The 22,415-nt window shown below is 40.6% G+C and overlaps 1 protein-coding gene across 1 annotated transcript in view; it reads left to right on the top strand.

Annotated features, from left to right (window-relative positions):
• The first annotated feature begins 4,631 nt into the window (after positions 1–4,631).
• zcchc7 (zinc finger, CCHC domain containing 7) overlaps positions 4,632–22,415 on the top strand; it is a 68,217-nt gene continuing 50,433 nt past the window's right edge. Inside the window, exons 1-3 of the mRNA XM_061711333.1 lie at positions 4,632–4,708; positions 13,372–14,031; positions 15,296–15,479. Of these exons, the coding sequence (XP_061567317.1) occupies positions 13,474–14,031; positions 15,296–15,479 (742 nt within the window). The 5' untranslated portion in view covers positions 4,632–4,708; positions 13,372–13,473. The remainder of the gene's footprint in view (positions 4,709–13,371; positions 14,032–15,295; positions 15,480–22,415) is intronic.

The raw sequence follows: 22,415 nt of genomic DNA, 5'->3' as shown, positions 1-22,415 counted from the left end.
ATTTAGTCCCTTTCCATATTTGTTGGTATCTTTTCTGTCCTATATCTTTCTTCATAACTGTAAAACATTAAGATGGGTGATAATAATGTTGTCCATAAATATCAACTTCCTAACTTTTTTTCCAGGTTCAATTTAAAGCTCCTAAAATCATGAAAATCAAGGTTTCAAATAATGCTTCAGTGGATTTGTAATATTTATTACTTTAGATTGGATGGATTTACACTAAGACAGAGAAACCTCTTCCAACACTGATGAGAACTTGTCTCAAGTGCTGATGTGTTTGCCTTTCGCTTTCCTCCAAACACTCGGGCCACCGAGCTCGGCTGGGTTTACCTTTATATCCCTGGGATTTAACTCACACTGCCACTTTACTGTCGTGACACAGGGCTTGCTTTTTTTGCAGCTACGATGCCTCTCTGATGTTGCGCCTATAGAGGCTACAAGGGCTTAGGTTGCGTTGTGGATTGAGAAATTGGGACACATTATTTCTCCATGAAACATTATGTGACACAACACGGCGCTGAGCTATTTGTATGTAAAGGTAAAGATTTCAGCGTGACCACTGGACAAGGTTCCTGTCAATGTGGTTTTTCTACTCACAGCTGAAAAAGAGGTGCTGCAGCTTCGTGCTGTGATGAAGGGTGTGTGTGTGGGACCACGTGTGTGCTTGTGTGAGTGTGTGTAGAGCTTCCCTTCACAAATGTAATCCTCACAGGCACAAGTTGCTCGGTCCAGTCGGAGAATCAGGATTGTTCTGTTGTTTATCGTGAAGCCTCACAAAAAGTGTTTCTTGTGGGATGTGTGCCGCTTCACAGAGAGTGGAAATTAAAAAAAAAAAAGAGAGAGAGATTTTTCACACTTGCTTAAAATCCACTGACCAAAAGAGATTGTCTCAACTGCACGAACTGTTAGCCTAAAGTCACTGACAAATGCTTCTCAACTTTTCTGTATTGTGTCATTGGCAGTAAATACCTTCATTCAGCAGACTTTGTATTTCATTCTCATTTTCCCATTCCACTCATCATGCACCTCAGATATTTGTAGGTATGTCAAACTCCAAAAATGATGGAAAATAATAGAATTTATTAAGATTCTTCTCTTCTTTCATGCAGCAAGTGATAACGTTTAATTGCTCACTTAAAGAAATGAATGAAAATCCATACATTAAGTCTTAATTATTTCATCCTTGAGAAGTTTCTTATTTTACAACAGTGTTGCATCCATTTCTGAAAAAGAGTCAAAGGAGAGGGTTCATTAAACATACCACTGAAAAACATCAACTTATATTTGTTAAAAATTGAAAACATTCCCCTCTTGACAAACGCTTGTTCTCCCCTGGTTGTGCTCCATCATTTGTCTCCTCCAGCTTGTGAGCTGTGCCACTGATTCATGCTCCACTTGGCATATTAACTCACGAATCTACTGAATCTCTTTAATTCACCAGTCATCGGTTTCTGATCCCACAAAGCTATTTGATGCTGCAACGTCTGTTCAAATTAATGAAAATGCAACACCTACAGTATATTAAGGTGACTGGGAAAGCTCAAACGTTCAAGTGTAGGGATCCGACGGAGTACTGGCACACAAACGTTGGACGTCTCCAGCTCAGAGAGCCCCATTTGGGTGATGCGTGGCGGCCATTTTTGTTCAGAAGCACTGATCCAGGGCAGGTCCCTCCTGCTTTGTTGGTTTGGTTTAGACTGTGTGCATGTATTTATTTACATACAGTGACAAGAAAGTACAGCAGAGCACCTACTAAACTTAAGGGAGCTGAGGTGACCAGTTAAATGTGAAGCATTCTGGACATTTGAGCATGTTTTTTGTTTTTATTTAACACTTTGAATTTACTCCTTAGGCTCCACTAAAAATAATCTGTTATCTCTATAGCAAATACTGTAAGAGTAATGTAAAAAAAAAAAAGATTTTCTTGTTTGTTTGTTGCAAACACCTCCCACACAATTAATCAAATATAAAAATAACAGTTGGCAGTCAACATCCTTGCGATTAGTGATAAATGTAGTGCTTTTAGCCACTCTAATGCTCTTTAATTATTGCATCTTTTTTTCTTCTAAAAACTGAACTGTGGCATATTTTAACACCTATAGCAAAAGGAAAACATTTTGTTGTAATTTCAGTGAAAATGTTGGGTAGGCCATCAGACGGACTTAAGTCAGGCGGAAAGGGGATGGGGTTTTTTGGTTGTTTTTTTTTTTAAACCCCTGACAGTCATTTCTCCTCACAAATGACCATCAGTTGGAGAATATTTCCAATCTACCTGAGCGACTGATGAAATTCCTGCTTTGATAAAACACTTCAGAGAGTGTTGCTGTTGTTTCTGGAGCTAAATGAGAGTAGAAGCCACAAAGGTACATAAAAACACCATCAAATGAGAGCAATGACATGCTTCTTTTAACTCCTTCTTCTCAATAAGGATCATTCATCAGGCAGAACCGTCCACTCCGGAATGTGTGATTGGAAATCAGCGGACTTTAAATCCCTGCCCCGGACACTCCATCCATCTTCAACACACCACTGGTCTGGACACCACTGCTGTGGAGATGAACCGCTGAACCAAATGCCTCCATTCAGCCAGTCTCCTCCATCTTTTCTTTCTTTCTTTCTTTCATTCAATTTTTTTTTAATAATAATGGTAAATACCAACAAATGCATGGAACTCCAAATCAGGCAGACACATCACAATTTCCCAGAGGCAGTGAGGCATCCCAAACCTGCATCAATTCAAAGAGATATGGGAAGCATGGGAGGGTGAGAGAGAGACCCAAAAACAAAACAGATGCAGGATATTAAGTGTGTATGTGTGTGTGTGTGTGTGTGGGTGAAATGTATACATGGGCTAAAAACTATGATACTGTTGTGACACGAGTTACGGCCTAACCTTTGGAAGGAAACAATCCAGATCTGTGATGGCCTTTCCTGTGATAACACGCATGGAGAAACCTCTAGAATCAGATGGCATTCACCGTCTGATTCCCTATCGTAACGCCATTTGCTCACTATTATTACGGTGGCGACAGCTGAAGCTGGATATATAGAGTTCACAGTTATCCTCATAATATAAAAACGGAGGAAAAGGTGGTTTGTAAATGTGACGCAAGTCTGCAATGAGAAACAGGATTGCCTAATTTTGCTGTAGTCTCCGTGTTATAAATATGACTGATGGTGATAGCCTGGATGTTGAATTACATTTACATATAGATTTACATTCCCATCAACACGTTATTATACCACAGTCCTGGAGGTCCATATGAGGCACTCACACAAGCACACTTTCTGACATTTTATAGCTAATATTTGTACGTTACTGAAGAAGCGTTTATCAAATCGAGAATGGTCTGTGGTGTTAAGAACATTGCGGGAGCCTGCCTGAGAAAATCTTTTGTCTGCAGAAAGAAGTATGATTTGTTAAAAGTGAAGCATCCCGTTTAACTATTCACTGTCATCTTTTGAAATGACATTGTGTAATCAGTTTCTCATAATGTATTTCAGTATCCACCAAAAGCTGGCATTTTTTTTCATAACAGTGGCCCTTAACTGGTATTACAGATTCTGTTTTGTGGAGAGGATTACAGTTGTTTTTTTTTTGTTTTTTTTTTCAAATACTTATCATATAGTGACAGTAGAAAGCTGACAGCAAAGGGGAAAGGAGACAAAAAAGGGTAACAGAAGGCAAAGTTCTCTAGCCAGACTTGAACTAGATACATTTCTAAATAACTGTTGTTTTTTCCCCCAATAATCTTAATACTGTATATTATTTCTGTACATTTAAAGAAAAATAAATCTTTAATATGTTATTTCAGCTGCTCTGCTTCTCTTTATTGTTTGCACCACTTTTTCTTTCCACCTTAGAATCTATCTTTATAATCAATGATCTTTATCATCAAACGCAAAGAATTTTGTGCTGTATTTTATACATTTATGGTTAAGTCCTCAGATTGTCTAAGGTTAAGCAGAGAGGTCTACAACTAAAGGTCTCATTTCATTATTTATAGAAAGGCTAACCAAGAAAGAAAAGTCTGTCTCATAATCAAATTTAAAAAAAAAATGCAACTGAGACAAACAAAAACTGAAATCTTGATACATTTTTCCTGCAAAAAAGTTATTTCCTCTACAACTTACTTTATTGAAAAACCGACTGAAAAGAATTTGACCTTCAGAAAGTATGCTCCAACTTCAGTGACAAACATAAAATTAATAAAAAATGTTGAATGTGGTAAATAGAAAATAATTATTGTGATTCCATGTTTTACAATGAACTCGCACAGGCCTGCAAAAGATCAATCAATCAAATTTTATTTATATAGCACCTTTCATCCAGGTACATGAAATACAAAGTGCTTTGACATTTTGACTGAAAAATAAGGGTAATAAACTAAAAAATAAAAACTGGGAGACCAATGCACACTGACATACAATATAATTAAAATGAAAAAATGATAAAAGTTCAAGGATTAAGGCTAAATGATGACAAGCAAACAGTGTTTTTGGTCAGGTTTGGAACTTATTGCACATAATAATTCTATAATTCAGTCTGTAAGGGTTTCCTGCAGCTCCTGCCGCCTCGGCTTGTCCCAGTGAAACGTCTCGGTCGGCCAACTTATTTTCCTCCGACGACCCCGGAAGTTGTTGGTCGGTTTCTCCTGCCATGTGGATGCGGATCTCCTGAAAACCCCCCAGTTTACCCGTCAAGGTGAGTTCCTGCTACCCTACCCTCAACATGAGACACACACAGCGGTGGCTTCAAGTGGGGATGCTCTAAATCCGCATGTTTTATTCCTGTCGTGCGTGTTGGCTGTTTGTTTACATCCGGCCGGCTGCACATAAACACGTGCTTTTCAAGTGGGAAAAACGCTAAACAGGCTCAGTGGGGCTGAAGAAAAATCACACCAAGTGGTCACAATTTAACGTCTCTATCCCAGTTCTTTGTATTTCTGCGGGGGGAGCTGTAGTTTATGCGTTTTAAAGCCGTTTAAAGAGCTGTTAGCCGGTCGAGGCTAACGCCGTGCTAACTGGGGTGCGCAGCTTTTTACAACAAAAAAAGATACATGTTGCTTAGTTTGACATTGCATTTTGTCTATATCTTCTAACACAGTCATTTGGCATGTTGACACTTTTAAAGCAGTGGCACGGTTTGCATAGATTATCCCTTAAAGTCTCCTGTAAGTGACGCATCAGTGGGGATTTGGTTTCACACATCAAGCTCAAAAAAGCCAAATTAAACAAAAATGTTCACTGCTGGCTGCACATTATATAGTTATAATGAAATGGAACAGTAGAGCCGGTCATATGTGTAAATGATTACTCATGTACTGGCATATTTGCTGTACTTTGAGGTTCATGTAAAAGTATTTGTTTTGTTGTGATTTGTGTCATGTCAAACAGGTCACGTGGTTGAAACAAAAATCTGCTGTAACTGTTCACAAAGAATCTAGAGCAACTAGTATATTAGATTCAAGTTGGTTTATTAATGAAAAAAAGGCAGCACTTGTAATTTAAACATTTTACGCATGAATTCGGTAAATTAAATGCACTAATACATCACATCATACGATTTAAACAGTAAGTGCATCCCTCTAAAAAATGGACTAAAAAATGTATCACGATAATTTCTGGCATTTATCCTGATAACGATTAAAATGACGATAGAAAAAATACCAATTTAACTCCACCTTTTTAACTATAAATCTATCACCACATTCAGTCTTTGGAGCCCCCAAATCACTGCTCTAAAAGAATACAAAATGCTACTAAACTACACCAATTAAATTGAATTAATAAAAACCAATTAAATGAAACCACCTGTACTGCAAAACTGGAATGACTCAGATCCGCCATGTTTGTTACACAAAAACCTCATCAACGGGAATTTATCTTTCTTTCAGGCTCATATCTTTCTTTCTGTCTTTCTTTCTGTCTTTCTTCCTTCCTTCACGTACGTTGTGCGTCGATTAAACACAGAACCATAAATCCGGCTTTACACAAAAACTTAATCAACGGGAATTTATCATTTTTACCGCGAGATGACAAATTCTGACCGTGGGGAATTTTTTTGACAGTATATCGTGAACGGTAAAATATCGCCCATTCCTAATGAGAAGATAGGAATTCATATTAAGTCATATGCTTTTTATAATATGTAATTTAATTAAATGCATGGTAGTGTCTTCACCAAATAAATAAATAATAAAGAATTGCGTCCAAAATTAAAAGTGTTTAGAGAATTATCAGTAAGCGCTATGAGTTCTGTCACTGTCATTTATGACTTCAGCATCTTTGCTGTGTCAAGAATCCTTTTTGCTCTTTTAAAGCTGAAAGGGAACATTGATGTTCCGTATTATTGTTTTCAGCCGTCAGCTGCTATCTGCTGCTTCATATTATATCAATATAGTTTTGCTGACATTTCACTTGAGATATAAGACTTTCATCATCTGAGAATCTTTGCTGAACATGCTTTACAAACAGCAGTGGTGTTGTCACCCACCACCACCGATTCAGTTTAAACTAGCCTGGTGCGTTAGCGCTGGTGTTCCAGTCAGGCAGACATGTGGCCGTGCTGGGGTCCTGCCAGTAAGGGACAACGGATGACACGATGAGTGCAACATGGCCTGTTTTCAAAGATGACACCAAGCAAGCAATTTCATTTTTTTCATTTATCCGTCAGATCTATTTCTCAGGTTTAATTTACTAATTGGTCCGATTTTAAAATTAACTAATTTTCCTCTCATATTGGCTAATAATTTATCTGTCCTATATCATGGATCCCTATAAAGATCATGTGCTTTATTTGTAAAATTCTAATCTGACTTAAACATTGCAACATATTTAAAAGGGAGTTGGGGGCTGTGCAATAAATTGTTTAAAAAAATCGCAATCTCTTTTCCAATTGACAGCAATTCTTCTGCATTTTATTTCACAAGCGGCTTCACAAAGAACTGCTCCTATTTTCCTACAAGTTGCCTTAGAGTTTCTCAAACGCTCTTCCACACACCTAAGGATTGCATTGTAGTTGCCTTCTCACTCAACATATGACAAAGCACCTTTACATCAACCTGATTCATTTGTTGAGCTAGCCCCCTCCGGCACTGCAGTGGCTTGGCATCCTTGATGCTATATCTAAGGAGTTCAAAGAACTCTCTAGCGACGAATCTAGCCAGTTTTTCAGATTTAATTGGAGACTGTAATGCAGTGATTCCCAACCCTGGTCCTCAGGGCACACTGTCCTGCATGTTTTAGATGTCTCCTTGGATCAACACACCTGATTCAAATTAACAGTCGTCACGAGCTTGTCATCAAGGTCTGGACAGCTCTGTTTTTGACACAGCTACTTGTATCGGGGTGTGCTGAAAGCAGGGTAGCATCTAAGACATGCAGGACAGTGTGCCCCGAGGACCAGGGTTGGGAAACACTGTTGTAATGCATCGTGTATCTTTTTCACTCCTTTCTCAGTGAGCAGCCAGTGCTGCCGTAGCATTCTCAAGACAGTCTTTTGATTCGCACAGCAGCCGCTCCAAGCTCAACTAGGGATGGAGATGTTCACCCCTTACCGCCCTGCAAATTAATTGTGCTGTACTGGCCTGTTTTTTTGTCTGGTACTGGGCCAGAGCTATTGAATATTATTTATTTATTTAATAATATCAATAATACAAAGTCAGCCTTCTCATTTTCAAAAAAAGCCATTATTTACACAAAAAAAAACAACATTAAAGTCAAGAAATGTAAAAAAATAGAGTAAAGAAATATGCAATTAAGTTACTTAATATCAAGAGTTACATAGACATCATCGTTATAATAAATTCAAGAGGGATTGTTTTTGGAACAGGAGAATATTAGCATATCAATCTAATGTAATTATAGTAATTATTATTGAATGGCACTGCACTGTTCTATAGTGTGAATCAAGGACCAGGGTGGGAATTGTGACATTTTTATTGTGACATTACAATACATTTTTCAATTTAAAAAAAAAGAAGAAAAAAAAAAGAAAAGGTGTGCAAGAGAATGACAATCTCAATTCTTAGCAAAAAAAAATGTGACTAAGAACCGTGTTGCCATATGGAGGCATAGAAAAACTCAGGCACCACACTCCAGAAGTATATTAAGTTGTCCAAATATGTTATGTATGCACTGGCGTGTGCCCACTCATTCTGGTTGATCAGGTTCCTTGACTAGTTTGCGGCTGGCGGAGTTGAGGTGTGAATTTGTGAGTTTGAGAGTCCATTTATAAACCAACTTTTAATTCTCGTGGGTGAGTTGACTCGTCTTGAGGTACAGTAACACACTTACACTTTACAGGCATGTTCTCCGTCTTCTCATTATTCCTGTCTGAGCCTGCCAGCACTACACAACACTTCTTTCCTTGCACAGTATTTCAATTGTTTACCCGTATCTGGTCCAGCAATGGAATGAAGTGTTTTGCAAACATTTTAAGTCGCATTTTAGAGCTTTTAATTTCCCAGAATCCATGATTTTTTTTCTTTTTTTTGCCATAGTAGTGGGTAGAGCCTGGCCAGGCCTGTGTGCAGCTGATCCATCAGAGCGGACAGGGTTTTATTGGGAAGTGATTTAACAAGAAATATGAAAATGCTTAAGCAGACGAGACCCTGCTATTGTGTCAATTTAAGTATAAATATTTTGTACGACATACATGGTTGTAGTTAGAGTTTCTGTAGTTTTTTTTCTTTTTGTAAAAAAAAAAAAAAGCCTTGACTGTTTATTATTAGTCTTTTCCTACTCATTGATGTGAACATTGTTGTAGTTTCTTTCTGTAGAGATAGATATGCAGTAATTTGCGATCTAAATGTAGTGGAATTGTTTTGCCGAGCCTTTTCTATCTCCATCATGGCAACAAAAAATGGCTTGTTCGTCATGGTGCAATCACATTTCCGTCGCTTACAATCACACCAGGAGATTGTAAATTTCAGTGATTATCACCAAAGCATTTTTATGATACAATCACCATCTTTATCCAAAGTAAATTCAGCCCCAACGGCATCGTAATTTACACTTATATGTGAGTGACATGTCAAAAAATTCTCTGATAAAACGCTCTTTGGCTCAGAGGTTTATCGGTCCGTCGTAATAGATGCAGCAAAATTAACACAAGAGTCTGGCTGTGTTAATCAAGTACAGTCCAGACACTCCTGAGCTTTAAATAGGCAGATTAAATAAAATCACCTTTTGTCAGTTGGCAATTACTTTTCTAGGGGTTTAAGTCAAGTACATCACATTCTTCCACTCTAAAACAAAGTCGGGTCATTTATCGCCTCCCTTTCCCTTTTCGGTGCTAAACTTTGAAGACATAACTGTCGCCTCTCACCAGCCCGTAAGACTCTGCTTTCTGTCCCTCTAATCCCCGGTGGCCAGCTTGTGACTGTGTAGCGTGGCGTTTATACAGTGTGTGTGGCCTGGGAGCCAATCATCTCCAGCCATCATGGCACAGACACGCAGGACTGGACAGAGCAATGGGCCGGTGCTCCTTTTGCGTCCATTGTGTGTGTGTGTGTGTCTGTGTGAGTGTTAGGGGAAAAATGGTGACAAAACGGCGTTTTGCAGAGTAGTAATTAAAAGATCTAACAGTGTCTGACACAGTATTTGAGAGCCTGGATTTTGTCTCGTTAAGTGTTTGTTGAAATCAGCACCAGACAGGTGATACAATTTGATCAATCTTGATCTATATCAGCGCGGTCGTGATGAAAGCGGCTATAGGTTGAAGTCTTAGTGCGGCTCAACCATGCACTCCCGGCTTTCTTAACAAGGTCTTGAGGTTTTCAGAACACGAAGCAAGTCTGTTGTAATTGAAGTTGGCGTGTATCCATTTCTTTGCTGTAGATGGAAGAGGTGATGGATATGTCAGAGAGGAACAAAACTCACAGTTATTCCCTGATGATAAACCAGATTTACTAGTTTGATTAATTGGATTTAGTATATTTTGCTAGGACTATAAGTAGTACATTTATTGCCACTACAACAGGATTATACAAGTTTGATGTGCAAAGAATGATTTTTTTTTTTTCTTTTGTAGGAAAAATTGAACACAAAACATGGCTGACTATGGTTTATTGTCTTTAACACCAGGATAGAAAATCATAATAATCTTGATTTTAATTTCAAAATTGCCTGCATGCACATCAAACCTGAGCTCCTTTTGAAAGTGGTGCATAAATGTTACTGGGTCTGACACAGACTACTCTTGCAACTTATTACAAAAAATCTGAGATGCTCTCCAGCCATCATGACTCCCAACATGATCAGCTACCATCACAAGAATGGAAAGCGGTGTTCGACGGAGAAGAATATTGCAATCCCAAATCCTTAAAAAGTTGCACCCTTTGGGGCCCTGGATAGCTCAGTCGGTTGAGTGGGTGCCGTATGTAGAGGCTCGAGCAGGTTCGAGTCCCGGCCTGTCGCTCTATACGGCAATGCCCCCCCCCCCTCTCTCTACCCGCTTCCTGTCTACCTACTTTCTCAATAAAGTAGTGCCACAAAAACATTTTAAAAAAAAAAAGAAAGAGAAAAAAGTTGCACCCCGTGATCTTTTTTTCAGACCAGTTTCACAGGGATGAAATATTTATAGATTTGTAATAGCGATTGCGATATTTCTGATGCAATTAGAAAATTGTGAAGGCCACAATTATTTATGCAGTTTAGAACTGATTATGTCGGAGTATTTTGATCCTCCATGAGGCAACACAGTAAAAACGTGTAAAAAACTGTAAAACACGACAACACTGACAACAGTACAGTTAAAATGCAGCAATGAAAATGACGCAGAATTAATGTGGGTTCTCAGTGGAGAATATGTGGAGAAATTTGAAGGGGAAAAAGAAAATCCCACACCAACAGTGTGACTTTTCTGTGTTTTGAGCAGGAATGGCATTTGCTTTTGTAGTTTTTGTAGTTGCGTTGCAGGCCTGATGTACAAAAATTGATATACAGTATATTTAGAAGTGAAACGGTTGACTTTGGGGGGGGGGGACAAACAAAAAATATCTTTGGTTCAGAGGTGGAAAAAGTACTGAAAAATTGTAATTGAGTAGAAGTATCTTTACTTTGCTTAAATCCTACTCAAAGTAAAAGTAAAAGTACTCATCTAAAAATTTACTCGAGTAAAAGTACAAAAGTACTTCATTTAAAATGTAATTTGAGTAAAAGTTACTTTCAGTTATTTAATGCAAAAAAAGGAGTCACGAATCAAATCCAGCACAAGTTGTTTTAATTAACTTCGAGGCATATTAAAGTACACATCCACACTTGTAAAAGCTCAGCTGAGCTCAGTAACATGATCATTTTAGTAGTATTCAAGTATTCAAACACAAATTAAAGTGCCCAATGCCCGCAGGATCCTGCTATTCACAATAAACCAAAATAAAATGCCCACAAGATTTTCATCATAAATTTTGTACTCGGTAACGTGAGGGGGTTCAAATGTAGCGAAGTAAAATACTTGGGTCAAAATGTACTCGAGTAAAAGTAAAAATTACATATTTCAAAAACTACTTAGAAAATTACAAATTACTCATAAAAAGTACTCAATTACAGTAACATGAGTAAATGTAATTTGTTACTTTCCACCCCTGCTTTGGTTCATGTTGGCTTCAAAGAAATCCAAATCAAAGTAAATGAAAAAACGAAACAGTTTCTCTTTTACCGTATTTTCGCGACCATATGGCGCACTGTGTGGAAAGGCGCACCCTCAGTTTTGTGTGTCATTTTTGGTTTTAAAACACACATATGGCGCACCGACCCAAAAGGCGCCGTCTACGGAGACGGAGCTGCACACACGCACGCTGCAGAACACACACGCGCTAAAAATACAGCGGAAGCAAAACTTAGTTTGATATTTTATTTCACTTTTCACATCAATCAAACCCTTCAAAGGTTCATATTCTGTTTCTGCATTAAAGAATTTAAAAAAACCACCGGGTTGCTGCACATAAACCTGTCTCAGCCACTGATCATCTCTTCATCCATCCAGCCCTTTTCATTTCACTCTGGCTGGAAAAGTCTCTTTAGGGAACGCTTTTCTTTTAAAAATCCCGACCGCGGCGGTCCCGGGTCCCGCTCCCCGTCTGCTCCCTCGCGCTGGACCGGGTCCCGGTCCCGGTCCGGCCCCCCCCGCGCTGGTCCCACGGCGGTCCCGGGTCCCGGGTCCCGGGTCCCGGGACCGCCGCGCTGGACCCGCTCTGGACCGCTGGACCCGCTCACACACACGCGCTGTCGGGGAGCCGGTACCGGGTTGTATGCGACAGGAGCTCCGTTAATTCAGCTGCGCCAGTCCGAATTTCCAGACCTCTCTCAGCTTCTTGATCATCATCCTTTCATCCAGCCCCCTCTTTTCATTCACCCTTATAATGACTCCGGCTGGAAACGTCTTATGCAAAGTTTTTATTTTAAAAATCCCCATACAGTTTCTGTCCATCAGCTGCGCCAGGCAAGCGCCACATAAACCAGTAAGTGTGTGTCGCGCTGCGAAAAACACCCGCGCATGTCGGGATCCGGTACCGGGTTTTTAACCGACAGATTTGGCTGCAAATTTCGGAGGGTGAAGCTGATCTGACCTGAGACAGACCCCAGAAATCTCTGCTCGTAAAACGGCCGGGAACCAGGTCATCGGACCGCTTTGGGAACCAGGAAGTCGGCTGCAGCAGCGCGCATCACCGCGCTGCTCCAGCCGCGGCTTTAACCGGGGAAAGTGACCGCTTCCGACCGGCCGGGACCGGAGGAGCCCACATGGACTTGTAGTAGGGACTCCCGGGGTAAGAGCACCGGCACTTCAGCCGGATCTGCCCCGGGATGCGGCGATCGGACCCGCAAACCCACGGCAGGTGCATCCTCGGTTCTGACATGCAAAACACACGCGCTGCAGAACACGCACACACAAGTGTGCTTATTTAAATAGAGCGGAGCAAAACTTAGTTTGGTTGTATTTTACACATCAAGCAAATCCTTAAAAGTTTTCATCATCTGTTTCCGCATTAAACAGCTCAGTGGATGGTCTCATTCACGTCGCAACTCACGGGGGCTTCACCCGCCCCCTTCTCTTTTTACAGTTCTCATGGTGGCCGGCCTTACATTACCGTAATTCAGGTAATAGACACGGCGCACCGTTTCTTAAGGCGCCCGGCACATTTAAAAAAAAAAAAAAAAAAAAAAGTTGCGCCTTATGGTCGCGAAAATACGGTACTTACATTTTTTCATGCCATCTTTACTTTTCTTATTTGGGGTTGTAGCCTAAAAAACAACAACCTACTTTTCCAAGCAGTTGTACTCCTACAGAATTATGAAGTGACTTCAAGATTTAAGTAGGTTTGATGGCTATAATGTCCTTGTTTTCTGTGTTTTGTATCTTTGCAGTTTACTTTGGCCCCTGACGACATTCAGCCCTCCACATGCGACCGCCTGGACATCGGTGGGGTGTGTGTGCGTGTCTGTTAGTTCTGCGCGTGCTTCGGGGTGATGTATAGCGCCTACCAGGACTGGGAGAAGCTGGAGGATGAACTCTACCGAGAGGATGAATCGGACTCGGAAGGGTCGGAAGCCAACAGTGAGCTGGAGTTCCACCTCTACAGCCAGCTGCACTACTCCTCCAATGCCGGGAATATGGAGGGCCTGCAGGACGGAGAGGAGAGGGAGCTCGACGGAACGGGCCAGGATGCGCTGCAAGAGGAGGCGCCGGAGAAAACCACAGATGCTGACAGCGAAGTGGAAAATACAAATAAGCCCAAGTCTCCATCATCATCCATTAACAACAACTTCCGGCAGCAGCGAAAGAAGAAGGTAGAGAAACAGAAGAATAGGAAGAGTGAACCTACAGGTCCAAAGTTAGTGCCATCATTGTTTGAGGAGGTCATAGTGATCGACTCCGGCCCTGATGTCATTTCCATCTCCGAGGATGATGACGATGATGACGATGACGACGATGATGATGATGATGATGATGATGATGATCCAGGGATCTGCGCCTTGAAAGGTCAAAGTTTGAAGCGACTGCAGACTTCCACCCCGACACAGCAGGTATAAACAGATAATTTTGACTCAATTCATTTGAATTTGATAATACTTAGCTATTTTCTAATATAACCTAAATTGTGTTTTATAATAAATCTAAAAGATTTGATCATTAGAAATATACTGTAGTGACCATTATACATCTGTCATTACTAATGTGGTTTGCCACAATGAATAAAATATCAGATCTTATATGACAGGATGTAAATGAGTTTTGAAAAAAAAAATTACCGTAACTGTAAAATTTTTCCTGACCATATTAGAAATGTTGTCTGCATCAATTCATCACGAAGTTGATATTTACAAATACTGTATCTCGTTGATGGTAACTCTCTCAAGTGTCTTATAACACTGAAATAAGTTTTGCTTGCTGCATTTCTTTTCTGCTTTTAAAGAAGGAGGGTCAGATTGATTCAAATTCCTTCAGATATGTTGCTGAACATATGCCGATACCTTGTTTCTTGAGGTACACTGTCCTGCGTGTTTCAGAACAATTGACAGTATTGACAGTATTTCCTTGACTTGTGAAGACCCTGATGACAAACTGACAGATCCAGTCAGGTGTGCTTGAGGAGGGAAAACGTCTAAAGCATGCAGGACAGTGTTTCCGGAGGAACTGGGTTGGGGAAACACTGAAGAGCATCAATATTATGATGACATGTCTGGCGTCAAGTAGGTCTTAATGCTGCTGAAAGATCTCGGAGCTGTTTGGGTGCAGACCCAAATAAAAAAGAAAATCTTTGAATATCTCTCTGCAGGTTATGGAGTTAGACCTCATCAGATTTATTACTATGGAGTTTGGAGGCCAGACGAATACCTCAGATTCTCTGTCGTATTATTTTAGAACCTTGTGCAGGAGTATAGAGGAGGACATGCTGCTGTTTTGGTTTTGACTGATCAGCAGAAATATTTAGGTTGGTAGCAGGTGTCAAATGAACTAAAACAATATTTTATCTTTTCTGTAGTAGCTGCTACTTCGTCAGGCAGCGGGGCCCAGTGCTCGGTTCCACTTTACTGATTACTGTTGTAATGTTTGACCTGCAGCAATCAGCAGAGCATGCAGCGGCGCAAGTGAATGACTAGCTGCTCTAGCCGAGCGTTGTTCAGAAGTACAATGCAGGAAATCAGGGAATGAGGTGATAATGTTTAACAAAGGTCTAACACGTTTAGTTGGATCATTGGTGGTATTATTATTTTTGTAAAAAAAAAAAAAAAGAGGCAAATAAGAACCTTTTTTATTGAGCTAATATATGGTTGTTTGGTTTTCTAGGGAACCAGACAGAGGGAACAATGTCATGTGGTGTCCAGCAGTTCAGATTCTGATTCAGAGGAGTCAGAATCTGATTCATCTGATATGGATGATCTGGAGAACTGGATGATCCTGGGTCAAGAGAATCAGGATGGAGACCAAACCATTTCACTCAACCTGGAAGGGGGGGTTAGCAGCAACACAGGTGAGTCGGAGGTTTGGTGTGGCTTCATTCAACTGTATATGACGTGTGTACCAGACTTTTCGAACAAAATGTGGAAATTTGATTTATTCGCATTTATTTTCGTGCACTGGATTGTGTGAGTCCAGGAGGATGGAATCGGTGAGTATTTTTGTGCGCCCAATCTCATTCAAAACCCTCAGTCTACCGGCCCGCGCGTTTAATAAGGAGCAGGCACGGCAATGGCCGGAACTGTGAATACCTGTTTCCTGCGCGCGCCATCTGTGTCGGCATGTTTACATACTTGTAAGCTCTTAGCATTCCTGGCACTGTTGGCCCAGTTGCCCGCCTCTTTGATGCATCTTAAGTATCCTGGTGTGCACTATGTATTAATATGTGTGTGTGTGTTCAGACTTTTGCAAGGGTGAATATTTGTGTTTATAAAATATTCCATTTTCTAATCAGCATGCATGTGTACATACACGTGGATACCAACAGTCATAACACTAATGCCAAGAACAAACAAACAAACGGAAAAAACATCACGGGATGAGAGGGAGGGGAGGCTGCTAGAGATGGGAGTAATCAGAAACTGAATAAAAATGTTTCCCGCGAATCTCTTCAGATCTTCACATTATCTTAACCTGCAGCCTCAGCACCTCTTCAGCTCCTTCCTCCCGCCTACCTAACTCTCTCCCATCTCGTTCTTTTATCCTATTTTCTCACTATTGTGCTCCTGCTCTCCCTTCTCTCTCTCTCTCTTTCTCTCTGCCTCCCTCACATTTCTTCCTCATTTGAATTTCCCTGGGCTGATGTTTCTGCAAGAGTGCTCACTGCCTCCTCTACACACAACGCCGCTAAAGGAGGGGGTCTGGAGCTGGTGGGAAGGCTTGAGGTCTTGGCCTGGTTTTGGGAGGAAAGGAGGATTTTAGGTCTCTGTCTTTCTGTCTCTTGTCTGGCTTCTCTCTGTGATCTTTGGAGCTTGACCTCATGTCTGCACATGAGGGGGGGTTTATGGGTGTGGTTAGGAAGGGGTCTAAGTGAGAGGAATGGGGGAGGGCTTTGTCAAAAAAAAAAAGAAGGAAATAAAGGCAAGGAAATTAAGGGATGAGGCTCAGTAGTCTTGAACTGCTCTCTCTCTCTCTGTTCTTTATTACTGACGAAGTTGAAGCTGGTCTTGAGCGAAATTGTGTTTTCATCTCGGGAAAAATGCCCAAATGTGCTTTTGTTGTAGTTAAAATGTCCAAACAAACAACTTTGAGTTCATCTTAAGGATCCAAAGCTTAATGCCTGTACCACCTAAACCTGGAATATATCGAGTGTTTTCCAGTCAGTCCTGTTATTGTAAAGAAATGAATATGCCGTAATCCCAACAACAAGATTCCTAAAACATGTAGACGTATAGTTTTAAAAAAAAATCTTTTTCAAATGAAATCGGCCTTTTTGATTCTTAAGAAATTAGATAAGAAGCATCTCCGAGCTTTTGAGTGTATTGCATCATCCGATACCACGTCATTTTCCCCCCAATAAAATCCCAGTTTTTCTTCTTTGTTCAAAAAACCAGCACAGGAAGTAGCACAGTACTTCCTTGCATATTTCCACTTTTGAGGCCGGAGTTGGGGAAGCGGAGGGATGTGAGTGGATGACTGAGCTAGCAATCTAGCATTATTATTATCATGGCAATGTGGTATTATTTAGTACTGGAAGTCTTATAATGCAAAGCTGTGGTCTAAAAACAGCAACCTTTTATAAGCCATTTAAGGAGACAATCAGAAGAAAGAGCAGGACAGGAGGATTGAATATTACTAATTATTATCTGACAATAAGACTTGCAGGTAAGACTTTTACAAATTTGACATTTTCACATGCAGAGCAAAGGATGGGAAAATAGATTGAAAAAAGTAATAAAACATACAGTGTTGCTGTTTAAATGATGGATATCCAGTTATGTAATCATTGTAACAGGCTTTTTCCATACAGGAAGAGAAAAAGGAATGATCTTAAACATGCTGGGATGCAATGGAGCTATAAGCTTGGATGATTATCGACGATGGTTCGGTTTATCCAGAAAACAATCAAGTGTAAAAACTGTACCAACACGTGTTGTGTACAGTCAGCATGTGGAATGGCATGGACACACATCCCTCTCCCGAATTTGTTTCATGATTTTCTCTAGATTTGGACAGTTGTGTCCATAGTTTAGGACTTCAAACCAAAAGACTGATGGCAGACACTTTTAAATGGCGTTTTGCAAGCTTGCTTTTCAGTGAGTGGACCGTTTTGCACACCAGATACTAATAGCGTTTGTACGCCTAAAGATGGTCTCGGCTCCACCATCAAATCACATCCAATACACTTAGCCCTCATCTCTCACCTGCAAAGGAAGCATTTCATCCTCTTACTTACTATCTCTCACATATACAGCGTTACTTGTTCACATTCTTTAACTATCTGATTTTTTTTTTTTTTTTTTTCTCTCCCAGATCAGATATATATATTTTAATCAAGTACAGTGATACATGGACAGCATTGCCCAAGTGGCTATCTGGCACCTGTCGGTGGGTGGATCTGTGAGGGCATTGGATGAGTAAGTGAGAAAAGATAGTAGAGAAAAGGGGGATAAGCCAGGGCTGCCTGCCTGCCTGCTCGGCAGCTAAGCAGCAGCACCCAGACGGAACAGGAGACAGAAAAACGGGGCTTCCCAAAATTAAGCTCGCCGCTTCTTCTCCCACCCAGAAAAGGTGTGTGCATGTCCCTGAGAAAGAATCTCGGGTGTGGGCGGGGTGGGCCGAGGCCAGACCTGAATGGAGCGTAGCGAAACTTCACTCAGTGGCCAGACTTTTTTTTTTTTTTTTTTCTTTCTTCTCCTCCTCCTATCTGTTGCTCCCCCCAGTTCTCTTTGCCTTTTTTTTTCTTTCTTTCTCTTCTGGTCCCCTCAGTTTTGGTCAGTGCACACCAAACTTTGTTTGAGGCTTAGAGAGTCAACTCTGCCTCGCTATCGGGGTGGCCGATCACATCAAAGTGTGCCTGGGTGTGTGTTACTTTGTGTGCTTCAATGAAAGTCTTGATGAATTCGAGGGAAGGGATTGTATTTGTGTGTTTGTACCCAGAGGTTAACTCTGTCTGACAAGAGGAGGAAGGTAAGCTCTTCTCTTCTCTTCTCTTCTCTTCTCTTCTCTTCTCTTCTCTTCTCTTCTCTTCTCTTCTCTTCTCTTCTCTTCTCTTCTCTTCTCTTCTCTTCTCTTCTCTTCTCTTCTCACATTTTCACCTTTACATCTGTGTGCTGGAGTGACTTGAGTGATGCCACTTTGGGCCTGCGGCTCCTTTCAGAGACTTCCACCGGCCTTTGTGCGCCGGGCGTCACATGCCAGGAGGTTAAAATGTGGACTTTGCCGGCGAACTCAGCGTTTATGGCTCTGATTACGTACGTGAGGACAGGTTTATGCGCCGAGCATCGCGATTGTAAAATGAGATTACAGTGGCATTGCTGGGTACTGCGGTAGGTGTTTGAGTGTGTGTGTGTGTGGCTGAGTGTGTTTGTGTGTGTGTGTGTGTGTGGGTGGGCGGGCAAGCACTGCAGAAGGGAAACGTGGATAGGATCAGCTCTTATCTTGGCTGCCCAGTGCCACACGAGGTGTAACGCCACACCCACACCACCTCGCTACCACACAGTGTGTTTGAACAGACACACACACACACACACCATGAAATCACTGTGCCATAGTTTGACTTGTATTATCCAGTTTTTACAGAAGATATGCTAATTAGATAGGACTAATGTGTAGGCCTTATTTTAGAGCAGGGAAAATAAATTGTAAAAATTCGAGCTGAAAGCTTGATGGGTTCATTAAAAAAAAGGTATGAGTCGTGATTTGATGACAGCAGTCTTTGAAACATAGTTGTCATCGACAGTCTAAGAAATATCTGTGTATTCTTTAATAAGAACGTGTGATGTTTGGCAAAGTTGTTTTCTTGATTCATGCTGACATTTTTTTACTTATTTGGCCTTATGTCAAGAAAAAGTGACTTTACTCCTGCTTTCTACTCTGCAGTTATGCGTCTATATCTTACAAGCTAACATATAATCCTATGAAATCTTTGACTTACAATGGCTATTATGAAAGCATTAATAACAATGACATTTTTTGTTAAAATTGACATTACATTGTGTCTTCATTGGCCTCCATCCTTGATATTACACGCATTACTCTTTAGCTCAATGTTTAATGACTGAGGAGGACTAAAGGTCGGATCCGACTGCTCGAATTGCGTTTATATACCAAAAACATCTCCATGGACAAACATCACAGAGTTCGGCATCAGATGGTGGGAGAGAAAGATGAAAACAGCGAAGCTAAAACAGATGAGACAGGCCTGAAACGGCATCGGCCACGGTGTCGGCCTGTCAGACAGGGTTTGTGCCTCAGCCGAGATCTCAGAGTGGCTAAACAGGATTCGAGTTGAGTCTGCACAGATTCCTATCCGGCTCCGTGCTGTCGAACCCCTCTCTCTGTCTGAAGATGCATTCGCTCCAGCTTTCTTATACAACAGACCAGAGAGAGGTGGCCCCGTGCAAATCCTCAAAGCTGGTTTCAGTTGTTTTTTCAAGTGAACTGAAGTAACTTTCTGCACCACGTCAGATATGAATCCTTTTTTTTTTTAATTTTTTTTTAAGCTTTGTCTCAGAGCAAAAAAAGCTTATGACAGAATTGTTTGGTTTTTTTTGTTTTGCTTTTTCCACATTAGATTTTTATAGAATTTTATTCAAAGGATAAAATTAAATGATTCAAAAATAAATTTGTTAAATGGATAAAAAAATGTTTTTATAACCAAGATATGAAGCACGATTGCATTATTGTTTTATTATTCATAATAGCATTTCCTTCTTGCACTTGTGTGAACACAAGCAAAATTATTTGCATGTTTATAATTTCTGTCTTTAGTTATTGGGGATGTTCTACCGTCAGCTGTGATACGCCTGCTGCAGAGTATCTTGGGATTCTTCTATGCTGATAAGAGAGTTTATATATATTTATATATGCAAGTGTGTGTGTGTGTGTCTGTTTGAGTGTGTATGTATGTACATTTATTTATAATATACAACATTTATCTGCATCTGGATGGGACAAGTCATCCTGTTTGAAAGTAAACTTTTTCAAAATCTATGAAAATTTTGCTATTTCTTTCCTGGAAACTGACTACAACACCCACAAACATCTGTGGTTGTGGCTGCAGGTGCTCATTTGTATTATTCTGGCTGTTGGACTGATTAAAGGCCAACATTTAAATATTATTTGTCACAAAACGCACACGTAAAGACACTCAACACTCACACTTGTCCTGGCCATCTTTGAACCAACATTCATTAGACAATGGAGGACTTTGAGTTGGATTTACATTTCTTGATGATTTAATTATTAGATTTAAAAAATATATATGTTTTTAATATGATTGATGATAATTTCCTCCTTTTACTTTACATAATTTAATTTAGCCTTGTTTGATCATTTTGTTTAGTAGTAATCCAAAGACATTTTAGAGCGAAAGTGAAGGTGTGTGTGTTGGAGTGTGAAGGTGTGTGCACATAAAGACAAAAGTGTGGGGTGTGTTTGGGAGCCGGTGGCAGCCTCACCATGCCTGAGGTGAGCCCAATAACCATGCCGTGACCCAAAGGAACGAAGTTTCACTGGCTGTTTAGTTCCGAATAGAGAAAGGATTGAAATCGTCTTAAAAACTGCTTTGTTATTTTTTGTTGTTTTTTTTTTGTTTAGGAGCCTTCATCTTTTTTTTTTCCCCCTCGGTTTTAAAATGTCAAATTCAATACCAAAATGTTATTTTCATAGCAAGGGTTATAAAAACTGCCCCTTTGCAGTAACCGTAGCCTGGAGGAAGCGGTAATAAACTGGAGACCAGAGGGTCCCTACTGTAGTTAAATGTGTGTATATGGGGTGGGCTGGTGGGTGGGAAGAGTAGGGAATCCCTGTCTTCTGCTTGAACCTTTATTTAACCAGGATATCCCATTGAGAGCAAGATTTTTCTTTTCTTTTTTTCTGTGGAGACCAGGAGCAGACTTTGTGCCCTGAAGCTAAAGGATGAGTCATTGAGACAAATACATGCAGTCGTACACTTGTGTATGATTAAATAAAGCTAGAGACTCAAAAATAAGAGTCAACACTCTCATCTCGCACTGGACCAGACCATAAAAGTATTTTTTTTATATTCAAAGTCGTCTCCTTGACCTGATTTTTCACTGCCTCGGACAGCTTTTAAAAGGTCTCTAGGAGACGGTTGGGAGGGAAGGGATGAAGAGGAGAAGAGAAGGAAAAAAAAGTCATTTACAATTACTAATAATAATCATTATAATTAAGCAATCACTTAATAGGAAATGAAATTATTGGGGGGGGCAGTGGGACAGAGGAGGTCCCATGGGACGGTATTAATTTCTGTTCTTTCATTTGACCGAAGAACTTTGCCTTTATTGTCTTTTTCTTGTTTCTTTTTTTTTGTTGCTGGGAGGGGTTGTCGAAAGGGCTTTATTAACTGGTAGCCTAGGGTGGTGATATTTTTTAGGCCGGGGGGGGGCTGTGGTGTGGAGGAGTTGAAGGGAAGGGGTTGGAAGCATATGTATTAATATTAATACGACTTTGGGATGAGGAACAGGAGGAGAAAGCGCAAGCAAAGGAGGGGAAGGGGTGCAAAGGCAGTCATGGATCCACAAAATCACCCCTTCTTCCCTCGTGTACGTCTGCTCTCCTTCACCCCCCACACCCCGTCCGCTTCACGGCTAAAACCCTCTTCTAATGGCACCGCCGTCACTAGCAGAGGGGCAGAGCTGTTTTGGAATCAGAAGTTCAGTTTAACAGTCAACAGGATAAGGAGGAGAACCCCAAACACACACAGACACACACACACACACACACACACACACGGTATGCAAAGGGTTGCCTAATAATAGCTGGC

Source organism: Cololabis saira, chromosome 1 (genome assembly GCF_033807715.1).
Source record: "Cololabis saira isolate AMF1-May2022 chromosome 1, fColSai1.1, whole genome shotgun sequence".
Classification (NCBI taxonomy): Eukaryota; Metazoa; Chordata; class Actinopteri; order Beloniformes; family Belonidae; genus Cololabis; species Cololabis saira.
The sequence above is the reverse complement of the archived record's forward strand: the minus strand, read 5'-3'. Positions and strand labels throughout refer to the sequence as shown.